At 43.6% G+C, this 22,911-nt stretch overlaps 2 protein-coding genes across 2 annotated transcripts in view; both read right to left on the reverse strand.

The window, feature by feature from the left end:
- The window catches only part of LOC115129775 (vang-like protein 1), a 43,017-nt gene extending 37,494 nt beyond the window's left edge, over positions 1-5,523 (reverse strand). Inside the window, exon 1 of the mRNA XM_065018819.1 lies at positions 1,280-5,523. Within this exon, the coding sequence (XP_064874891.1) occupies positions 1,280-1,350 (71 nt within the window). The 5' untranslated portion in view covers positions 1,351-5,523. The remainder of the gene's footprint in view (positions 1-1,279) is intronic.
- A 13,721-nt stretch (positions 5,524-19,244) lies between these two features.
- On the reverse strand, positions 19,245-22,203 carry LOC115129984 (helix-loop-helix protein 2-like). The gene is made up of 2 exons (XM_029660778.2): positions 21,618-22,203; positions 19,245-20,866 (listed from the first exon to the last, which is right to left on the reverse strand). The coding sequence occupies exon 2, from the start codon at positions 20,836-20,838 to the stop codon at positions 20,455-20,457; it is 384 nt and encodes a 127-aa protein (XP_029516638.1). The 5' UTR covers positions 20,839-20,866; positions 21,618-22,203; the 3' UTR covers positions 19,245-20,454.
- Between the last annotated feature and the right edge of the window lie 708 nt (positions 22,204-22,911).

Below are 22,911 nucleotides of genomic sequence, written 5' to 3' on the forward strand. Positions count from 1 at the left end.
AGGACACAGTCACTCTCTTCAGAGTTACAGATACAGGAAGAGAGGGAATAGGGTGATCTTTAGGACACAGTCACTCTCTCCAGAGTTACAGATACAGGAAGAGAGGGAATAGGGTGATCTTTAGGACACAGTCACTCTCTCCAGAGTTACAGATACAGGAAGAGAGGGAATAGGGTGATCTTTAGGACAGTCACCCTCTCCAGAGTTACAGATACAGGAAGAGAGGGGATTGGGTGATCTTTAGGACACAGTCACTCTTTTCAGAGTTACAGATACAGGAAGAGAGGGAATAGGGTGATCTTTAGGACACAGTCACTCTCTTCAGAGTTACAGATACAGGAAGAGAGGGAATAGGGTGATCTTTAGGACACAGTCACTCTCTTCAGAGTTACAGATACAGGAAGAGAGGTGATTGGGTGGGAAAGTGAGTTCCACTCACCCACCTCCAACCCCACTTTAATTTACAAAAGTGTCCCCAGTTTTCATTGCCTAGCTTCAGACTACATGGTCAAATCTTCCCCCCGGGAGAACGTGAGAGGAGAGCTGGGGCAGGGGAGCGGAGAGGCCTCTCCATCCAGTGATACGCCTGCCCAAATCTATCCCATGGGAGTGGTGGTGACATCACTGGAGAGAGGGAGCGAGGGAGGAGGTCAAGTGGAGATTAACGAGGGCAGCTGCTGGCTTTTCAACACGTCTGGGGCTTGCGAGCGAGGGATCGGCGACTGACTGAAGCTGAGTGGGGTCTGACGCGGGAGAGACGAGAGCATAGAGAGAAAGAAAAAAGAGAGAGAGAGAGAGAGAGGACACACCAGAGGTTTCAGGGGGGTCCCACCAGATTCAGTCGTAGAGGGATCCTTTCACCCTGGGTAACTGGTCCCAGAGAGAGAGAGGGAAGGAAGAGAGAGAAAGAGAGAGAGGGATGTGCTGGCTGCATAAAGGATGGGCTGTGTGGAACAGGAGCCCCTTGCTTGTGGCCCTCTGTATCAGCTGAGCCATCAGTCAGGCCTCTTCAGCACCTGTCCCCCTCTCCCTTCCTGAGCCCGTCAGACACTGCTATTCCACTAATGACAGACAAATAACCCCACACTGCCCTGTGGTGGACAGATGGAGGGAGGGGAAAGAGGGGATAGAGACCGAGTGGAATGAAGGAGAGAAAGAGAGGAAACAGAGAGAACAGGGTAGAAAAGGAGGCGAGGAAGAGAGAGCAATTTATTAGAGGTTTCGTGACCGTCTATCCTTCAAACTAGAGAGGGTATGAACGTGAATAACTTCCTCTTACCCATGTCTGTGGGATCCCCGGGAGCGACCAGAGTAGTACGAGTACCCTGAGTAGGTGGACTCCGTGTCCATGGCGACGAGGTCCTTCCTCCCGGGCGACTGGCCAAGGGCCTCGCGGAGGTTGCTGGGCTTTGCCGCAGGCAGACGCAGCGGGAGCTTGTGGGCAGTCTTGTCCGGTGGCAGGCGGAGCTCGCTCAGGAGATTGGCAGAGGCCGCAAGCTGTCGGGTGTCAATCTTGAAAGCAACCCTGGGGATTCCCGACTAGGAAACATCAACCTGGGGAGGAGACAGAGACAGCCAGGTCTGGTCAGAGGACAGAAGTGGTGGTCTGCTATAGCCCAGTTGATACTGAAAGACAAGAATGTGTGTTGCAGATGGATCTGGACAGCTGGAATCTTTGGACATAGCTTCCACTTCACCTTTTTCTCTGGAATTAACATTCCAGGAGATAAATATGAGAAAAACACAACCGCTTCACTAAAGCAGCATTTGACATTCCCATTAGGCAGGATGGGGAAATCATTATTTTTAATGAAGATTGTGTGGGAGGGATCGCACACACACACACACCAATTGAAGCTTGACACAGGAGAGATTTGAAACCATTGGACTAGTTTCTGTTGATTCTAATATAAAAGGTCAATTGTGAAAGGCTCTTCTTACTTCTAACCTCCTTGACAACCCAAACCTACAGTAGTTCACAGAGAGTTTAAGCACGAAGCACACCCACAAACAACAGAACAGCAGCAGACCTAGCTATGAATCCCTCCCTCAACGAAAAAAATCTTTCCACAGACAGACTGGCCTATGAGAAGAGAGATTGAATTGGAATGTTGTGCAGAGCATGCAGGTCTACGTCTGGAGCTTCAACAAAACAATGGTCGGATGCAGAGCAACAAACCCATTTCCCTCGCCGACCCCGGTCCCCCCCCCGCCATCTCCAGAGGGAAATCTGGCAGTGACCAGCTCCAGCAGCCCCTCTCTCCCAGCATTCCACTAGCGTGACATCATCACACAGACAAAGTGCTCCAGGTAAAACAGTGTTTGGTTATCACATTATTAAACCAAGAAGCTTTCAGAGGGGAATTGAGACAACCAGCCAACAACACACAAACAGATACGGTAAAATATCCAATTTAGCTTTAGGCCTATATTCTGTGTTTTAGTCTCTAATCTTGGAAACATTCTTTCCCAAGAGGATCAATCTCCCAGAAAAATGCTAAAGGCTGTGTGGATGCAGAGGAGAGCCGTAACTTAAACATCAAGCGGATTTCAATATCAAAGGGAGAATTTTTTTTTTTTTTTTTTTTTAACTCCCCACTAATTCCATACCATTAGTTCTACTCCTAGACCCGGCTGAAGACTTTACAGCATCCACTAGCAGACGCAGGTCTGATAAGAGCGTTTATTGGGTGCCCTTGATTTGACTACATGTACAGGAGGATATGATGTAACAGTTGTTCTTAAATGACCGAAGGGAAGAGGGAACAGAAGTGAAAAGGGCAGAAACAGACGTAGTGAAACAACAGGGATTACGATTAGGCACATGGCTGAGTAACAACGCCTGGGGAAACAGAGAGAGCCATGTGAGCAGGGAGAGCTGGGGACAGGCGTACGCACACACACACACACACACACACACACACACACACACACACACACACACACACGACAGGTAAACCATCAAGGAGGTAGACAGAGAGCCTCTAACAGCTGGAGGTAACGGGACAGGAAGGGGAACGGAGCACGCTACATAAAGTCACACGCATCAATGCAATAATATGGCAGAAGAGCTGATAAGCCAAGCTTGCAACGTACACTTCTCAACAGCGCCAGCATCATTCATTGTACAACACTAAGGATTCCATTTTGACCTAGAACCATCCAATCACATTTAAAGACAAATTCAATGAAAATGTAGCATTTCAGAAAGGAGCGTTAACATATGTTGTATTGTAACACAGGTGATAAATAATGTATACAGCACAGGAGGCTGGTGGCACATTAATTGGGGCGGACAGGCTGGTGGTAGCGATTGGAGCGGAATCAGTGGAATCGTATCAAAAACATGGTTTCCAGGTGTTTGATGCCATTCCATTTGCTCCATTCCGGACATTATAATGAGCCGCCCTCCTCTTGTATAGAGCTGGCTTGTATTGGGCCAAAATCCCTAGTGAAATCTTCAAAGTAAACAAGGAGCTGAAGGAGAGAGGTTAAAGTGAACATTGTTGAATTTACAAACGTATCCCAGAAACGAGCACACTCACTGGAGTGTACACTTAAAGCATGCCAACTCCCATGACCCCTTGCAGCAGAGGAAATCCACTCTAACTGACCCATATCTGTTGTGAAAATTAACTAGAGTGCTACAGTCACCACTCTCCGTCTCCTCCACAGTCACCACTCTCCGTCTCCTCCACAGTCACCACTCTCCGTCTCCTCCACAGTCACCACTCTCCGTCTCCTCCACAGTCACCACTCTCCGTCTCCTCCACAGTCACCACTCTCCGTCTCCTCCACAGTCACCACTCTCCGTCTCCTCCACAGTCACCACTCTCCGTCTCCTCCACAGTCACCACTCTCCGTCTCCTCCACAGTCACCACTCTCCGTCTCCTCCACAGTCACCGCTCTCCGTCTCCTCCACAGTCACCACTCTCCGTCTCCTCCACAGTCACATCCTGCTGTCCTGACGTGTTTGGAGTTAGCAGTATGCGTGCTCATTCAAACACTTTTGGACTATCACAAGTGTAACAGTTTTGCTTCCGTTCCTCTCCCCTACCTGGGCTCGAACCAGGGACACTCTGCACATACCGACGACTGCCTCCCACAAAGCATCGTTACCTATGGCTCCGTTACCTATGGCCACGGCCCTTGAAGAGCAAAGGAAACAACTACTTCAAGGTCTCAGAGCTAGTGACATCACCGATTGAAACGCTATTAGCACGCACCCCGCTAACTAGCTAGCCGGTTACACAAGCAAAGCGCACTTCTGCACACATTAAACATGTTGATTAACTACCGCAGCAGTCACAACTGAAGCCATGGGAAGTAGAGCGGGGCTCGAACTCTCCCTTGGGGCACTCTCTCTGTTTTCATAACCACATTTGTTCCAGTCGTTTCACTGAAAAGAACTGCTCATCCAAGATACTGCCCCGTGCCATCTTATCTGCCACTTAGAAAGGAAAACTTGGGGTGAATGTAAACAGTGACCCATATAGTGTGTGTGTGTGTGTGTGTGTGTGTGTGTGTGTGTGTGTGTGTGTGTGTGCGCGTTTGCACATGGGGATTGAGAAAGCTAGTTCTATCAAACAAAGTCTGGATATTTTGACAGCACTCTTGTTGACACGCTTTTATACGTCTGAATCATCGGAGGGAATACTGAACAACATGATGACAAACCTCTCTAAGGCTGTTTTATTCTACGGAAGAGCCAGCTGCCAGCTCAGTCAATGTGCCAGTTCGGCAATCAAAATAGTTCTGGTGCTGCTTTTAGACAGGTAGCACAATTCTGATCTTTTTTTCACTAATTGACCAATCAGATCAGCACTGAAATATTTGATGTGATTGGTCAAAAGACCAGCCAGAAAAATCCAGACTCTGGCCAGAGTGAGGCAGGGCTACAGACACTCTGGCCAGAGTGAGGCAGGGCTACAGACACTCTGGCCAGAGTGAGGCAGGGCTACAGACACTCTGGCCAGAGTGAGGCAGGGCTACAGACACTCTGGCCAGAGTGAGGCAGGGCTACAGACACTCTGGCCAGAGTGAGGCAGGGCTACAGACACTCTGGCCAGAGTGAGGCAGGGCTACAGACACTCTGGCCAGAGTGAGGCAGGGCTACAGACACTCTGGCCAGAGTGAGGCAGGGCTACAGACACTCTGGCCAGAGTGAGGCAGGGCTACAGACACTCTGGCCAGAGTGAGGCAGGGCTACAGACACTCTGGCCAGAGTGAGGCAGGGCTACAGACACTCTGGCCAGAGTAAGGCAGAGGGCCTGGGTTGAGGACTACAGACAGACTATAGACACTCCAACCAGGGTAAAGGTACTGCTACAGGAGCCCAGACAGAGCCCAGACAGAGCCCAGACAGAGCCCAGACTGAGCAAATAAGGCTGGTTCTGCAGAGAGCATCACAGAGGCATTTCCATCTCCTGTGCTAATCCTTTTAAGAATGAGGGATGAAAGGGATTAACAGGGTGAAAAAGATGGGGTTGAGGTCCCTGCCAGGATGGGGGTCAGAGAGAGAATACCACAATCACCTTGCCAGTCACCACCTGCTCAACAGCCCAGCTAAGCTGCTTTGTCAACAAATTTGGCCAAACTGGGTTTCAATTGAAGATGTTGGTGACTGAAGGCAGCTTTAAGGGCTGTCTTCAACAGATCTATAAGGGAAACACTCATCTGGTCCCTGGTCTTTACTTAGAGTGGTGCCAGTGGCCGTGCAGCACTAAAGCTGAAGAGCTGAAGACGCTGTGCCCCACCCCCACACACTACTTAGGGAAGCAGTCAGGTTATCCGTGGCAGCCGAAGCCAGCAGCGTTTGCCTGCCTCTGATTTGGTCTACGGCGGGACAAGCTGGCGTTTGCCTGCCAATGAGAGCCTCCTTGTTAATCTTCCTCCATTCAGCCGCTCTCTTCCTGTTTACACTGGATAAACATCCTCTCACTATGAAGGACCACACCCTCAGAGAGCCGGGAGACAGAGGCATGAGGACCGATCTGCAAGGTAGAGAAACACACACACACACACAGGTATGACTCTGGGATTCATGCTTGAGGAACTGCGGGAGTGTAAATACCCTCGAGTGAAACGCACAAGATGACAAACATGCGGCAGCACACCATCAGAGCAAAGAAACAAGAAAACAACCATCTAACCAGTCAGCTCACTAACAAAGCCGCATCAAGTGCCTGCTAACCAAATCCAAACCCAGACAGACCCTCAAGGCCCCCCCCCCCCCGACACATCCTTCCTCCTCCAGAGCAGGCTGTCGTAACGGTCTGGTGATAACAGAGCAAACAAAACGACAACAGAACAACGCAGGAACGGTGACGTCCTGTAGCTCATTCTTTGTGAGAAAAAAAAACGAACATTTTTATTGCCTTTTTCATCCTTACGGTAAAAGGTAGTTTGTTCATTCATGGTTTCCACAGCGACAGTGAGTCCACAGATTGGTCTTGTAATTCCAACCAAGCTTCCGGCTCCAAAGACGGTAATCTAATCCCACTGTATATGACAGCCTAATTTACAGATCCTTCACTACTCACAGCCTGTAATAGGAGATGGGACTCTCTCCCAAACTGGGGAAGAGAAACTAGACTACTGTACTTTCCCAAAAAGACAGCTTAATTCTCTCTAGTGACCGAGTCTAAGCACAAAGCTCTGCCAACCGGGGAAGGTATTCAGGAACAAAGGGGAGCCCTGACTGAAGCCGTCTCCTGCTAGCCTGTGACCAGGAAGTACAGCTGTGCGGTGTGCCTGACAGAGCCCCTCCCACACCTCACCACAACATAAGCAAAGGGCCTATTAAAAGCTCATCATCATTACCAGCCAATGATATGTCCGACCTTCATTAGCCAAAGATAGTCTCTAACCCATCTCCTCTGACAGAGTGAATAGGACAGTCGTTGCACTGGCCTGGTATTCCAGCTAGGCCATACGTATCAGAGGCAAACAGCTGTGTTGTGGTGGTGCGGATGTGAGGAACTAAGACCTTTTAGCTGAGACACAGAGAGGAGCGTTCAAATCACTGGAGGACAAAAGGACAACACTGACATTTGTCCAAGCAGCTCCCAACGAGGCACGCCCTTCCTGTCCTGTTTTTCCCACATGAAACAATATTAATTGAGTATGCATGTACATATGCATACCGGGTACACACACATCCCCTCATACTTCTCACTGTAAAAATCTACTTGGACTCTACTAACTACAAGCTAACACAAGCGTAACGAAAGACAAGCTGAACATGGGAGAGACTTATTCAGTTAAAAAGGTAACAACGTGATTCATCTGAGACGCCGGAGGAGGGGAGTCGACCGAGGGAAGAAACACGAGTCAGCGACTAAGTGTGTTCTTTGGAATCACATGGTCATCGAGATGCTGTCCATGGAGCGTATGAACCCATTAATTGCATCAACATTCCAGAATGTCCCCCTCTCTCCCGGCCATTCATTAGTGTCAGAGATGCAGAGAAACAAATTGCAAAAAATGAAACCCTATTCCCTTTATAGTGCACTACCTTTGACCAGGACACATACGGCTCTGGTCAAACGTAGTGGGCTATATAGGGAATACAGCATCCTATGTTCCCTGGTCAAAAGTATTGCACTATAAAGGGAAGAGGGTGCCATTTGGGACTCACAAGAGAGGCAGACACCACAAGAGAGGCAGACACCACAAGAGAGGCAGACACCACAGGTTATTAAGGTGGAGTTTAGACAGGCTGCTCTATTCTGATCTTTTTTTTTTCAGACCAGCTCTGAAAAAGATCTCATGTGAAACGAACTGATGCGATTGGTCAAAATACCAATTAGTCTGGTAAAAAAATATCCTAATTGGGCTGCCTGTCTAAACACAGCCTTAGAGCCAAGAGAGACAGCTCTCATAGTACATGAGGAGCATAATAATTAAGCTGTGATTTCTCTATTCAAAATGATAAACTCAAAAACAGGAGGAGGCACTGTGTAATAAATACCTAGTTTCCAAGGTGTAGCCTGTTACTGTAATGTTGCAGCAGTGTTACAGTCCGTGTTGCAGCACTTTGGCTTCCAAACATACTGGATTAATGGATTAAAATAAGATAAGATGAAGAACCCCCTTCTTGCTGTTCTATGTACTTTGAATGTTGCACATTATCTAAGATTACGGCAAAAGATGTCCTCTTGGACTTTTTCCAGGATGCAGCTCTGTCTCTCTGTACTTCTGTAGCTGAGCTGAGGCACTTGATTGGTGACTACTCCTTCCACCTGGTTTGCCATCACATCTCTCTTGATCGCCGACACAAAGACCACAATGCTACACCTAAAGCTCTCATAGGGGCAGCATCCCTCCCCATCCATGTTGACGATCACTCACACGCTGTCACTCACACGAGGAGCTTATGACAGTTATCATGTCTTTGGCTTTCGAATATTCTCTTTGCCGACGTGAAGAGACGCACAAACAGAAACCATTTAGCCTACCAGAATGGAGAGCGCTGCAGGAGGATGACTTGTTCAAATCCCACAAGGAAACGACCTATAAATCACACTTCTCTGATGTTAGGCTCGGTGTACAGATAAAAGATATGATAATGGATCTGTGAATTATTCATGGTCAGACAGGAAGATATCAGTCTTCACAAGTGAGTTAGTTCTCTTGTCTGAGACAAGTCAGTCATGTTTCACAACACAAAGGGAGTTTCATTGTTCAGCGTTTCCTAAGCACTACCACCAACCAACCATCCTGGTTCTTACTGCAACTAGGGGTGGGGGAGTCGAGACTGCTAGTCTGTACAATGCTCATAGCCGTGGAGTTTCAATAGAGCTGTATATTGGAGTCAACTCCATCTGAACATCTAGAGAATTTAGGTAGGTTAGCTACATCTTATTCGCACAGTCTACAAATGATTAAACACTGAGAAAATGTTTGGGTTTGTTTGTTCAACACAGATATACCATCTACTGTGGTTTGTCATGGTCTGTTCAGCTGAATTACCATACCGGTCTATTGTATGTTTTGGGATTTTCAGGTCTGGGTGACACTCAATGGCACTACTATGTAACATATTCCAAGTTCCGCATAGTTTAGAACGCCCAAATGAAATGTTGGATTATTATGAATCCATTTATACAACACTGTCTTGAACAATGTTTCAACAAAATCCTACCTCATTGGCGAGAAGTTCTTAAAATGGCCAGACTACATTCAGAATATAAAACACAGACAGCCCAGAAGGTTCAGGTAGCACTTTACATTACATTGTTACACCTTCACTACAGCCTGGCTAACACCAAGCATGTGGTGAAGGCAAATCATGGGAATTCTAACAATTTATTCCGTACTCTTAACAAATGCAAAGTGCTCGTTTTCGGATTGGACTGTCATTTTCATACAACAGCATATTCAGACGGTAGTAGAGCTATACAGCTGTTTCTCTGCCCGATCCTACCTGTAAACCCAAATGGCAGACTTCCGTAGGAAACTCCCTGGTCTCTGCAAGGCCTCCCGAGCCCTGCCCAGACAGTTGGTTCAACAACCAACATATTCACAAACACTAAGGAGCAAGCTAATGTTTACGGAGAACTGTCTATGATATGAAACTGTCTGCACGAGCGTGAATGATATCAATGAGCCATTGTGCAACATTGTTTTTGGAGGCGCGACGCTGTCGCTGATGGTAACAAGGTGGCCAGACTGAACTACAAACGAATTCGGTCAACCGTGTGCAGAAAGTGGTTCAAAGTTAAGTCTGAAAGTGTGTTTGAGACTTTTGAGTTATGTTATTATTGAATCAATTGAATTGAAAAACAAGCGATTGTTGTCATTCTAGGTGTAACGCTTTAGAAAGCATTAACTCCTGCTTTACATCACTTTCAAGGGTTAACTTTACACCCTACGTTGGCTGACTGCAGTCCTTTAGATTGAGGGAATTCTAAATCACATTCTCTCCACATGTAGCCTACAGCTCATGTCGCGTATTAGAAAAGACAAACGGTTACTCGTAGGTTGTACTGTTGTAATACAATGTAGGCCTGCCTACCTGTAAAACAAATAATAACACATTTCCACCGAAGAAAAATAATTAGTAGTGTAGTTTACATCAAGCAGGAACAAGCCAACCAAACTCCCAATTTACATCGGGCTCAATCGCACTCCTAAAATACACGAACAACTCCTCAACGTGGGATGCAGACGTTGGAATTCTGACTGTTTCGCGCAGGGCTTACTCACCTTCACTGGAGGTAAACCATTCCAAGAAGAGATTTCATCCAGAAATGTAAATAGCATATTTCTCCCTTCAAGCACACGGTACAGTCGGGAACCAGCCCGGGTTCAAGCCGTTGTACAAGGGGGCAGCACTTACATGATGAGAGAAAGGGAAATGTGTAGTGCGACAATGGTGCGCTAGGGGGGAATGGTGATGGCTGTGAACTGTCAAGTGATTACAGTAGGCTGTACAATGCAAATATAGTCAAATAGGATAAAACCGCAGCACCAAATGACCTAGCAAAATCTTATTTACTTGTCTGACAAGTAGGCTACAGGTGTTTGCAAATTCATTTCTGAGTCAGAGTCCAGTTCACATCCACATTTCAAACCTTCAGTGAGTGTCAGGATACCCGCAGCTCGGCTCTGTTAGGTGGATTTGTCACAAGTGGCTGAAGTGGGAAAAGTGATAGGAGAGTGCAAATAGCTTAGGGTTTGGTGCCATAGAAACCAGGCAAAGTAAAACAACATTCTGCCTCCGGTGGATGTTTTCAGTGAGGTGCACATTAAATGCAATGTATTCTTATAAACAGTAGCGGATTTAGGCATTGACGGCATCTTTCCGGGCATGGGGCGCCCGCACAAAAATAATAATAAATAAATATTCCGAATGGTGACATTTGCGCGATCGGTTTTCTATTGCACATTTGCACGTCCCGTCAATGATTTCATGTCACGGCCTGGGACTGTGGGTCAATTAACCTTGTCGGAGTGGGCGTCTTGATTCTAGTTTGTGAGCTAGGCAGGCTACTGCATGGGAAGGTCTCCCACTCAGAAGTATGAGATGGTGTGGTGGCGGTGGTATGTTGACCTCAGGTCTCCCCACTGGAAGCCCGGGGTAGGAGGAGCGGGGGGATCTATCAGATAGCCCACCTCTAACTTTGTACAGTACTGCAATTAGTTGGGCAATTTAGTTTGTGTGTTTCTTGTTTAAAGTGCAATAGTGTAATAATCAGGTTCTCTTCTTTATAAGTGTGTTATTTTATTTGTGCGATATATGATTTGTGCAATTTAGTTTTATTTGTGTTTTTTGTTAGCAAATGGGTAATAGTTTAATAATTAAATTATCTTTTTTACTTGTATTTATATACTGCAATATGTTTCTATTTGTCTTTGTTACTTTTTTATATTTATGAGTCTTATTTTTGTATATATATTTATATAGTTTTAAATGTTTTGATTATTTATTTGTGTTGTTCCAGATGTCTTAATAAAAATGACAGTTAGTGCAGAATGGTGCTTATTTTTATGGGGGGCGCTGAAGGGGGGGGGGGGTGGCCCAGGGAGTCATGCAAGCTAGAACCGCCACTGCTTTTAACTCATATATGCACTTAGCCTAACTGTAATTTATTCATCTGAATATGAACATTCAAATCAAATTTTATTGGTCACATTCACATGGTTAGCAGATATTAATTGCCAGTTTAGCGAAATGCTTGTGCGTCTAGTTCCGACAGTGCAGCAATATCTAAAAAGTAACATCTAACAATTCCACAACAGATAGCTAATACTCACAAATGTAAGTAAATGAATGGAATAAGAATATATAAATATATGGATGAGCAATGACAGAGCGGCATAGTTGTGCAATTTAGTTTGTAGATAGTATAGAAGACAGTATATAAATATGAGATGAGTAATGCAAGATATGTAAACATTAAAGTGGCATTATTAAAGTGACTAGTGTTCCATTTATTAAAGTGGCCAATGATTTCAAGTCTGTAAGTAGGCAGCAGCCTCTCTGTGCTAGTGATGGCTGTTTCACAGTCTAATGGCCTTGAGATTAGAAGCTGTTTTTCAGTCTCTCAGTCCCTGCTTTGATGCACCTGTACTGACCTCGCCTTCTGGATGGTAGCGGGGTGAACAGGCAGTGGCTCGGGTGGATGTTGTCCTCAATTATCTTTTTGGCCTTCCTGGGACATAGGATGCTGTAGGTGTCCTGGAGGGCAGGTAGTTTGCCCCCGGTGATGCGTTGTGCAGACCGCGCCACCCTCTGGGGAGCCCTGTGGTTGTGGGCGGTGCATTCACCAGGCTTATCCCAGTATATACATTCTAGAATAATGAAATGTATCCTGTAATATAAAGTGCCATCCTCTCGCTTGAGTACCATCAAGGTTTATCTCATTGCAACATGAACAAAGCAGATGAGTGATTAGCATCATGTTTTATCAGTGCAGTCCATCGGACCTTAGAGAGATATTGTAGGGTGTAATGAATACTCAAGTTGTAGATTCACGAGCAGTGCGCAACGTGTTTATTTCGCCTTTGCAGAAGGCAGGAATCGTGGTCACAGGCAGGCAATGGTCATACACAGGTAGGCAAACAGGCAGGTGAATCAGAACTAGGACTGAAGACTATAACTGGTTCTCACAAACAAGCTACGAAAAGGCTTAGAAGAGTCAAAATGAACAATACCTCACAAAGGTACAAACAGAATGAACTGAACTAAATAAGGAGCTGATGAGACCAGGTGAGTAACTACCACAGGTGAAATCAATGAACAAAAATGAAAGACAGAGCTACGTTCAAGAACACAACAAAATAGAACACAAGGTTGACTAAGAAAATAAATACAGAACCTTGACACAGTGTGCTTGGTTCCAGTCAGTCAAAGACAACAACGAGCTCAGTGACGCCTTAGCGCTGGCTCTTAAAGGTGGAATGTAAATAATGTGTTGTTTTTTTTCCCCCTCAGACCTCCAGAGCCTCTATGCCAGTCGAGGTCAGATGATGTCAATGATGTGTCAGTCTGCAAAATACCCTCAGAGCACCTCATTGGCAAGGAGTCTGCTCTGAAGACCAATCGATTCTCAAATATTTCACCTCTCCCCCCACCCAGATGCGTGGAACAGGAAATACTAGGAACTGTTCCAAACGGGTTTAGTGTATTATTCATTTATAATACAAATATTTTTTTAAATCTAACACAACCAAGCTGCTGAGCAGGGAGATGACATCATGTGATGACAGCATGTGTATGTTGGCCTCTTCAGCCCCCCACCTCCAAAAATACCTCCTCCCCTCAGCAGAGAATAAAGGTCATGACCAGGACATGACCCCCTGACCCTTCATTTCTGTCCCTCCCCACTGAGGGCCATGCAAACACACAGGCTGGGGAAAGGAGGTTGAACTAACAAGTACATAATCTCATTCTAAGGTTCAATGAATGGTGAGGTTGATAAAAGTGGATCATCAGGGTTATTTACCTGTATGTTGACAGAAACATGAGGTGACAACAAGGCGGCATAAGACTACCAGTATGCTCCTAAAACTCACTCATCACACAGTTACATCATTTAGCAGACAGTCTTATCCAGAGCAATTTACAGGAGAAATCATGGTTAAGTGCCCTACTCAAGAGTACAGACAGATTTTTCACCTAGTTGGTTCTGGGATTTAAACCAGCGACCTTTCAGTTATTGGACCAAAGATCGTAACCATTAGGCTACCTGCCGCATATAAGTCAAGGTCAATCCCTGAGACTATATGACATGTTTGGTCAATAGCCTGGACACCTCATTATAACAGAACATTAAATTGAGCATTGGGTTTTCTCAGATTAGTGCGGTTAGTGCGCCCCGCTCTGGCCATATCAGAGTAGTACAGTTTCATTACAGTATAACGTGCAGCACTGCACAAGCTGTTGTGCTTTTGTGAATTGCCATTGGGATACCGAGACCACGTTATGTTGTTGTTTTTCAAATATATTGGGGTTTGAGATAATGTTTTCGTTTTATGCTGGCAAGGATGGATAAATAACATGACCTTTACAATTGAATAGTTTGTTTTACTTTAGTTTTACACTGATAATCAACATATTTTTGTGTCATATTTTGCAATGTTTTTGAATTTAAAAAAAATAATCCTACAGACCATCTTCAGCTAATTCGAAACACTGGCTAACAGTACAACCAAGCTATATTGGCTATTTATTATCATTGCAAGTTTGCAAACAACATTTTCTTGATGTTCTCAAGTAAGCATTACTTCATTAAATAGGACAGCACAAGTTGACAAAAGAGACCCGTCCCCTCACCAATCAATCATTTTGAGTGAAAGTAGTGAATCTGATTAGACAGTTCTATGGGTGTGCGAGGCAAGCTCTCGCATTTAACTAGGCACGCGTGTGGTGTGAGTCACAGCACCCACTATCAGATTTTGCTTTTATTCATGAAGGTAAGCGTCGCGTGCAGATGGTCTCTATTGAGCATGCAAGGTGGGCCCATGAGATCATTAAATTTAGTGTCCGGAAGATGGATGGATCCCTCCCCGAAGACACACAGTTTATGAGTTTAGGGATTTTGGTAAAAAGAAAAAAGAGAAATTAAAGCATGTAAAATGAAGACGAAGTGAAAAGAGATGCAGCTTATGAGACCACACACACACAAACACACACGAACACACACGAACACACATCAACAAGGATGTTATTTGGGCTGACTTGGATTCTACAAATCGTCTTTTACCTAAATGAGATATTCTCACTGCAATTTCATTCAGTGTGTGTGACAAATTATTTGTATTTGCGTATTTTGAATTTAGTTTGCCTGCTGAACCATCAAATGGTGAAAAATGGTTGTGCTCCTTTTTTATTGGTCTGGGCATGTGTGCGGGCAAGAGCAAGAAAAATTATAATGAGATACATCTATGCTTTTCTCGTTTTTTTTCTCGTTTTTCGATCCTCCATGTCATTTTAGATTGAACATTTCACATTTCTATTTCAAAGGCCTCAGATGCACTACCAGGACTGAAAAAGCTTTATTCGTGGTCAGAAATAATCAAAGTATTGTTTCTCCTTTTAAAGCTGGAAACATCAAATACACAACAATTGGAAAACAAATCGTAAACAAATTCAAAGCTCATGAATGTGGCATATTAACGTGCCAGATTGGGACGTATAGTATTGGATAATGTATGCATTGCACACACACCTTATGACATGTCCACTGTACAGATGGTAGGAGCGTGAGTCTGAATGACAGCGGGACTATCCAGGGCTGCTGACGCATTGTGAGGTCCGCGACGCCTTCAATAGCCAGAGTTAATGAGAACAGACTGACTCGCTTTTTTTTCACCCTCCCCGTTTCCATTCATCTCTTCCCGTGTCTTTCCTCCTCCTCTCCTCTTCGCCTCTCTGCCCGTTTCCATCTGTTTGGAGACAAAGGGCCACGAGCCAGCTCGAGCCCTGGGACCCTGCTGGTGAAGTGTGCAGGGATAATGCGTCCCATCCCGTGGGTCGCATTTCAACACATGGACCTGCCTTTGTCCTGCTGTGTGCTGCTCGCTGCTTAAAAGGACCCACACACACTTCACAACACACACCTCTGATGGGGATGGTCGAGAAGAGGAGAGGAGGAAGCCGGAGTGGAGGTGGAGGATGGGGGGGGTGCCTTGAACATTGATAATTGTTACAATATCCAGAGTGGAGAGAAAAAAGGTAAAGGATTCCATTTTTAAAGGTACAAAACCCTCAAATGCTGTTCCTCTATTCCTCACACAGGGAACATATGGCTGTTTGTTGTCATGTTTGTTTTGTCCCTAGCAAATTCACACAAAGCTATCAAGCCCCTTAGAATGAAAGAATGTGTGTGTCTCCTACTCCAGGCTTTAAAGGAGTCTACCTGAATGATGAACGGGAGAGGACGGCCAAATGTTGATAATGGTCATAGTCATCCCAGGCCGTCTGCACACTTCCTGACATATGGTCACTTGTAGGCCTCCGCCATGACATAATCCACGGTGAAAAGGGGGAAGCAATAGGGCTCTTTCTCACACACAAACACATATGCACCGGTCACACTCGCAGTCTGTTCACTGCCCACAGCAGTTTGGGCCGTGGCTGTCTATTGGGTTCTCCCCTCTCATGAGTTTGTAAAGAATAAATTGAAGGGGACCGATGGCGGTGCAACAGAACCTTTTGGGATGGGGAAGGGAACACAAATGGTCTTACAGTTTATGGCAAGTACAGATGGACTGTCTACTTAATAAGCTTGAGCAGGAGTCTGAGGCTAAGGTTGGCCAGAATGAAGCTGGTTGGTTTACTATCTGGGGTTGAAGAGAATATATTCACCATGTAAAATATCTCTGTTGGGAGACTATGGCAGGCAATCTAAAGCATGTATAGTATGAAATACTCTCCATTGTACAAGGGCCAATCCAAATTGAACACAGTATGTTGAATTAAATACCATTTAGAGAATGTTAATGTTGCTAAAGAAACAACAAGAGGGATTCATTCAAGTAACTGTTTAATAGTCTACCAGCAATTGAATTAGTAATCCAAGGAAGGCTGGTTTATATGAGGTCAAATGTAGGAGAAAGCAATTAGAGAAATGATAAAGGGCCAGTGTATAAGAAGCTTTGACTGACTGACAGACAGACGTACTGTATTCGAAGGACATCTTTCTGCAAGTATAGAGCCTTTCTGATTACAAGACTAGGAGAGACCTTGGACATGACAAAAACCCATTTCCCTCACTTCTCCCCAGATAAAGAGATACGAAGCAAGGCCCCACCACCCCTTATTACAGCAGCCACCTGAGGATAGTGACAAGGACGTGGATGAGGGGGAGGAAGAAGAAGAAGAGGAGGAAGAGGAGGAGATGTTGGAGGAGGAAGTGAGGCATGATGGGAAGGGAGCAAGCTGTTTTATTTCTCTGTCTCAAAGGTCCACGATCCCAGTATACAGTGTGGTGCTTTACGTCAAGTTGCCCATGTAAAGGGCCTTTGGGAAGATTTCAATTGCATACTCCTGGCATCCTTTCTCCTCTTTCCTCGTCTCCTTCTCAAAAGCCATTGGAGGAGAAGGTCTTCCAGAAGGAGATGAGAGAGGACGTTAAGAGGTATGGAATTGAGATCTTCCCTTTGACATTTCCCTTGGTTCCATAGATGCCCTGAGAGAGAGATCATAGGGTTTATGGGTCATCAGTACACGTGACACACCTGCTCTAAACCAATTTGGAGATGCCTCCAACCATTCATGAATGAGCCCATGCAGGTTATTAATGAGTCTGCCATGGTGTTGTAGGAGCCATTTTGTCCTTCTTTATGTGCTCATTTCATGTGATGTGTAAATGTTTTCTGTACAGGGATGTTGTTGTTTTTTAACTTGTTTTGTACACTAGGGGCATTCTCACATTGGGGTTATGGGGTCACTGGTCACAAAGGTAACCAGGAAGTGTTAACACAAGTGAGAGGAAAAAGGATAATGTTCTTACCATCAGAGGAAAATGCTTATGGAATACACTTCATATGTATTGGAACTCTGTAAAATATGCAATAAATGTGAACAATAAATCAGAACATGACACAATCAGAGGGGGTATACCTATGAGTTCTCAATTGAATGTATGGACCACAGCTGGATCAATGAACTCCAATCCCAACGCTCTGTTTTAACGTTAAGAAACAGTAATAATTCTCGCTTGCAATACATAACTTTCACATCAGGGAGAAAGAATATTTCAAATACGCAGTTTAGAAAGTTGCACAGCCCCCAGCCAAGGTAGGAAACTTCCTCCCCATTTATGCTCCATTGCAGACATTTGAAGCAGAAATTGGAGGGCTGGAAGTGCGGTCGGGTGCAACTTTCCTAAACTGCATACAGGAAGTGTATATTTTGTAATTGAAAATTATTTCTCGCTTACATAAAAGTTTTGTTTAAAATGTTTCCGAAACTGTACAGCGTGCCAGTGGTATTCGCGTTTAGGCAGAGCATTTAGGAAGCGCTTGAGTGTCTGGACATGTTCCTTACGTTCGTCCAGTGGTTGGTTCAATGTTATGTAATAGAATTGGGGTAATGAATAAGGGCTATGCCTACATGTAATTTCTCTGCTTTAGTTTATTGTGAATTAATAATCTTCTGAAGGCAGAAAACATCTCTAATCTTAAAGGTCTTCATAATGCAAGTAAACCATATAGCATCAAAATGATGTAAGGTGCCCAATGACTTGCACACAATTCTCCATTCGTTTTCACCTCATCACTGTTAATAATATTGACCAAAGAGATCCCCCCGCTCACCTCAACGAATTATTCTCGTACAAATCGCCTAGGGTTTGTCGACATACATATTTAATGTTCATATCACAGATATTTATTTACTTTTGTATATTCCTTTATTCGTTTGTTTAGTGCATATTATCCGATTTAAGCGCAAAAACACCATGTGCAAATGTTGCGCCTGACCTAACCTAAATATTGTAATTGCGCTAGCTTAAGCTAATGCATTGGCCTACATTATTAGACCACAATCCTTAGCAGAATTGATGGCAATACATCCGAAATAAATACAAAGATTTGGATCTTTGCTCATATTTGGCAATATTACATGAATGTGCTTGCTCGCTCATAAATTTCCATCTCTCCTCCATCCCCTCTCCCTCTCTCTTTCCCACGGGAGGTGCCAGACGGCCAGTAATTTGGTTGTCTTGGCTCGTCTGGAGTAACACCTGCCCCCTCTCTGGGGAGAGCGCCTTTCAGCCAGGAGCTAGCGAGGAGCACAGAGCAGCACAGAATACATGCACAGGAGAGAGAGAAAAATCACATATAGGCTATATGCTCTCTTTGCTTGCTTGACCACTACCTACATCGTGTGTGTGAAAACAGTTTCAAAGCAGCGGGATATAGGCTCACGCCGACGTCATTTAATAATACTGTATATGCCTATCATTGGGGGGGGGGTGAAAGATATAGAGGCCTGTCAATCAAGATAATTTCGGAAGTGTAATAGGCTAGGCTACCATCGTGCTTTTCTTCCAGGATGACAGCTGCTGTTTAAATATTGAAATCATTGTTTTTATCAAGGCCACTGCACTGTCCATTTCATTCATATTACTCCAATCATTATGCAAGGGATTTTCCCCCCTGAGCAACTGGCCGACTCATTTCAACATTGTGTGACTATTTTTGGAAAGGAGACTCCCAAGTAATTATTCTCAGTTTTAGTCTCAATAAAATGTCAATTAAAACAGAAAAGCCTCAATACCATGTATTTCTTTCCCTTTTTTAATCAAAAAACACCACCGGAAAATATAAAAAATGCGTTCCTTAAAATCAGCTGTCACAATAACTCTACTACAAAATATCTGCATAAAGCAACAAGTACACAACCCTGAAGAGACAAAAAATCTTTGGATAGAAGATATGTTTTTCTTCGCTATAAAATTACTTATTATGTTTTTTGAGATACAAAGCAGAGACAGATATATAAATAAACACCTCTAGCTTTTATGGAAATAAAAACATTTAATAGAAATCAGAATATTTTGAAATGATTTTTGGTCACAGCAAAAGAGGTTTGCCTCTGAATTGTAAAGTGATATCAACACAAACGATGTCATTCAATTAGATTTTTGCTTTTTATATCCGGTTAGTCGAATTCAAATTGTGTGGATGTTTTTCTTTAGTAGGCTAATTCGTTTTCAGTGTATTGTTCAGTTTTGATTAACTTCCTTCCCCTTTACACTTAAGGGAACTAAACGAAGTTTGACGTTTTATGAGTTTACTTAACCCAACATGATTAAGTGCTTATCGTTGCCTGATAGACAATAGACATGACATGAATAAAAGTATATTACACTTAACGTACTAATTCAATAACAAATAAAAAACGTATAATACAAAAACAGAAAGTGCCATTTGAAGAGCAACAACATCATTTTCGAAGTTCATCATCACAGCCTAAAATATACATGTATACAATGATACAAATAATGGACATTTATATAAAATACGTTAGTCTATTATAAACATAAATAAATAAGAGAACCTTCAATATTAACACATTTAAATAAATAATTCCATAAACTTAAATAACAATGATGAAGGTCACAATTGTACGCGTCATAAGTGGCACTAATGCATTAATGCATTTGAACTTGTTCTCCTTTATGGAAACATCAACTATGCTATGTCTATAAAGCAGCTATATCATTCCGTTTACATCCATTCTTTCGTTCATCTGGGTTACCCAGCTTTACCAAAACGCAATACCAAACAGGCATTTTCTTCAAAATCATGGATAAGTAGGCTGTAGGCTGCAGACTCCTTCTCCCCCCCCCCCCTTCCTCCCCTCTCTTTTTTTGTACTTTCTGGCAACTTTCATGTATCCCCGATTTCATAAGTGACATGTCACCCATATTTCTTTCTGGTCCCTCCATTCTCCTTGTCCAATTCTCCCATTTGAAAATGTAACACACTCATTTCAACTAGACATCCAGAACGTGATTGAGATAGGAGATATAGCATATTGCAAGTCTGAGGATCTCGATCTTGGAGAGTTTCTTGTCAGGGGGAAGGGTTGGCAGCAACTTTCTCAGTTCAGCGAAGGCCACATTGAACGCTTCCACGCGGATCCTCTCGCGCGTGGCGTGGGCCGAGCGGTACTTGGCCGTCGCACGTCTCCTCCGTCTCTTCTCCTCCCTGCTGAGGGTCGGTTGGGCCAGCGACCTCGTCTTCCCCTCCCCCTCCATCGGTTCGTCGGACAGGCACCCGACCTTGAGGTCGTTGAGCACCGACTCTGCGTCGGATTGTCCCCATCCGAGGTCGGAATCAGCTTGGTCTGGACTCAGCATCATTTTCAGTCTTTTCATATGTTTTTCAGTTCGTATCCAAAAAGAGCTGGAGAGAGAGATATTATTGATTTATTTAGTATAATGTTGTGAACGCAATAATAATTTTTCGTTCAATATTATGATTGGGATTAGTTTTTGCATAGATGTCTTGTTATGACCTGTCACAGGGGGTAGATGATAGGCAGACCATAATCATAAAATAGATAATTTGAGATCAAGTGCCAAAGACTTAGAAATGTGATAGTCTTAATGGAAATTGCAAAAGCAACAGACAGTGATGGGAACACTGTAAATTGTAATAGGTTTTTGTACTTCTATTTTTTCCAATGCATAATTTATTATACAATGATTTTTGTTATAGAGCATTAAATATTAAATATAGGCCATTTTCTTTTCACTTATGTGTCAGTTCTTATGATTTGTTTTGCAGCAAACATTGCATTTTTCAGAATATTAAAGCAAATTAGGATAAATATTGAGAGAAACCATGCTATTCAAATGAACATATTCCATATTCAAAGTCGTCCATCTGTCACAGTGAGATGAACACATCTGCTTGGCTTCGAGCAGTATGACTTGACAGGATGGAACAACATTTGAAAGAAGGATACAATTGTTGACATCTGCTGGACATTGAATTGGGCCACACAAAATGTTGTTGTATCAACAATGCAACGGATAAATACGAGCTGTGTGCTTTGTTGTAAATGTGTCATACAGGCCTAATAAAGAAACGGTCAGTACCTCATATATATGTTTTCTTTTTTCTTAGGCCTACTCGTTCAATGGACACTTACCGTGACAAACAGTTGAGAGACACAACTGTCTGATGGTTCTTGATAGCTGTTGGAGTAAACTCCAACTCCAAATTAACTCTGTGCTTCCCTTTGGGTTTTTTCACAAACCATCTTATTTAGTCCAATTCATTACAGGAATTATAGCCTACTGTTGACAGCCTTATGCAATTAATAGCTTTTTACTTTTTGAGATTTTGAACAGTCGAATCAAACATAAAATGTTGTTTATCTCAGAACCATCTAATTTCAAGTTGTGGTATATCACTTCGTTGGGAAGATGATAGTATAGTTGATAGTATAGTTAACGATTATGTGGTAAATATTTCTGAAGATAAAAATCTTGTGCCTTGTGAACACCCAGCTGGAAACAATAGATTGTTGTGTCGATAAGATCTCGCTGAAAGTGCAGATATTTGTCCGTTCTTCTTGATGGAGATGACCGTGATAAGAAAGGCCCTCGTGCACCGTGTGCCAACAGTCAGTGCATTGAAAAGCCGAAAGATAATCCCTTCCTTTCCACTTCTGTGTGTTCCAAACGTTCTCGGGTCCAGCACGCGGCTTATGTGAGAGATAAGATCCAAACGATCCCAACTAATAAAGGCTTACTTGAGAAACGGAGGGATGGAATATATTTGAGGAATGGTATTGTCTAACACCGCCCACTCCCTCTCACCTCCCTCTCTCTACTCACGCCCCTCAGCCCTCCAGTAGTCCCTCTGGGGATAGTGGGCAAAGAGGAACCAGAGATGTGTACGATAATGGATAATAAAGACTTTAAACATTTAGATTTTTTTTCCCTCCAGATTAATAAAAAAGAAAAATCGGCCTATTTTTAATTAAATGAATATATAAGCAAATCAACGAAAAAATAACTATTTTATTGAAACAACCAGTAAGGTTGGTTCACATTATAAAATGTGATTTATTAGGCCAGTTAGTTCACTTCGAGACTGAAACTACTTATTAGGCTATTAGGCCTTAAATAATTATAATACATTGAGGTTGAAACATGCTAAGAAAACGTGACCTTCAGAGCAAGAGATTCTTCATTAGAAGTCTAACATGAATTCATAAAATCAAATTTTTGCTATTTGGGCCATATTTCCAACTCGGTTTTTATTTCGACAACTCAAGTCCGATTTCTGACCATTAGACTGTTCTACTATGAAAGACAAGGCCACCTCTATTCCAATCATAGACATAGAACCCAGATTCTAACATCGCCCCCCTGGTGTCGGCAGATGGAACGGTCTACAGTTTCCCTTCAACATCAGACGGAGGCATATAGACATAC

Source organism: Oncorhynchus nerka, linkage group LG5 (genome assembly GCF_034236695.1).
Source record: "Oncorhynchus nerka isolate Pitt River linkage group LG5, Oner_Uvic_2.0, whole genome shotgun sequence".
Classification (NCBI taxonomy): Eukaryota; Metazoa; Chordata; class Actinopteri; order Salmoniformes; family Salmonidae; genus Oncorhynchus; species Oncorhynchus nerka.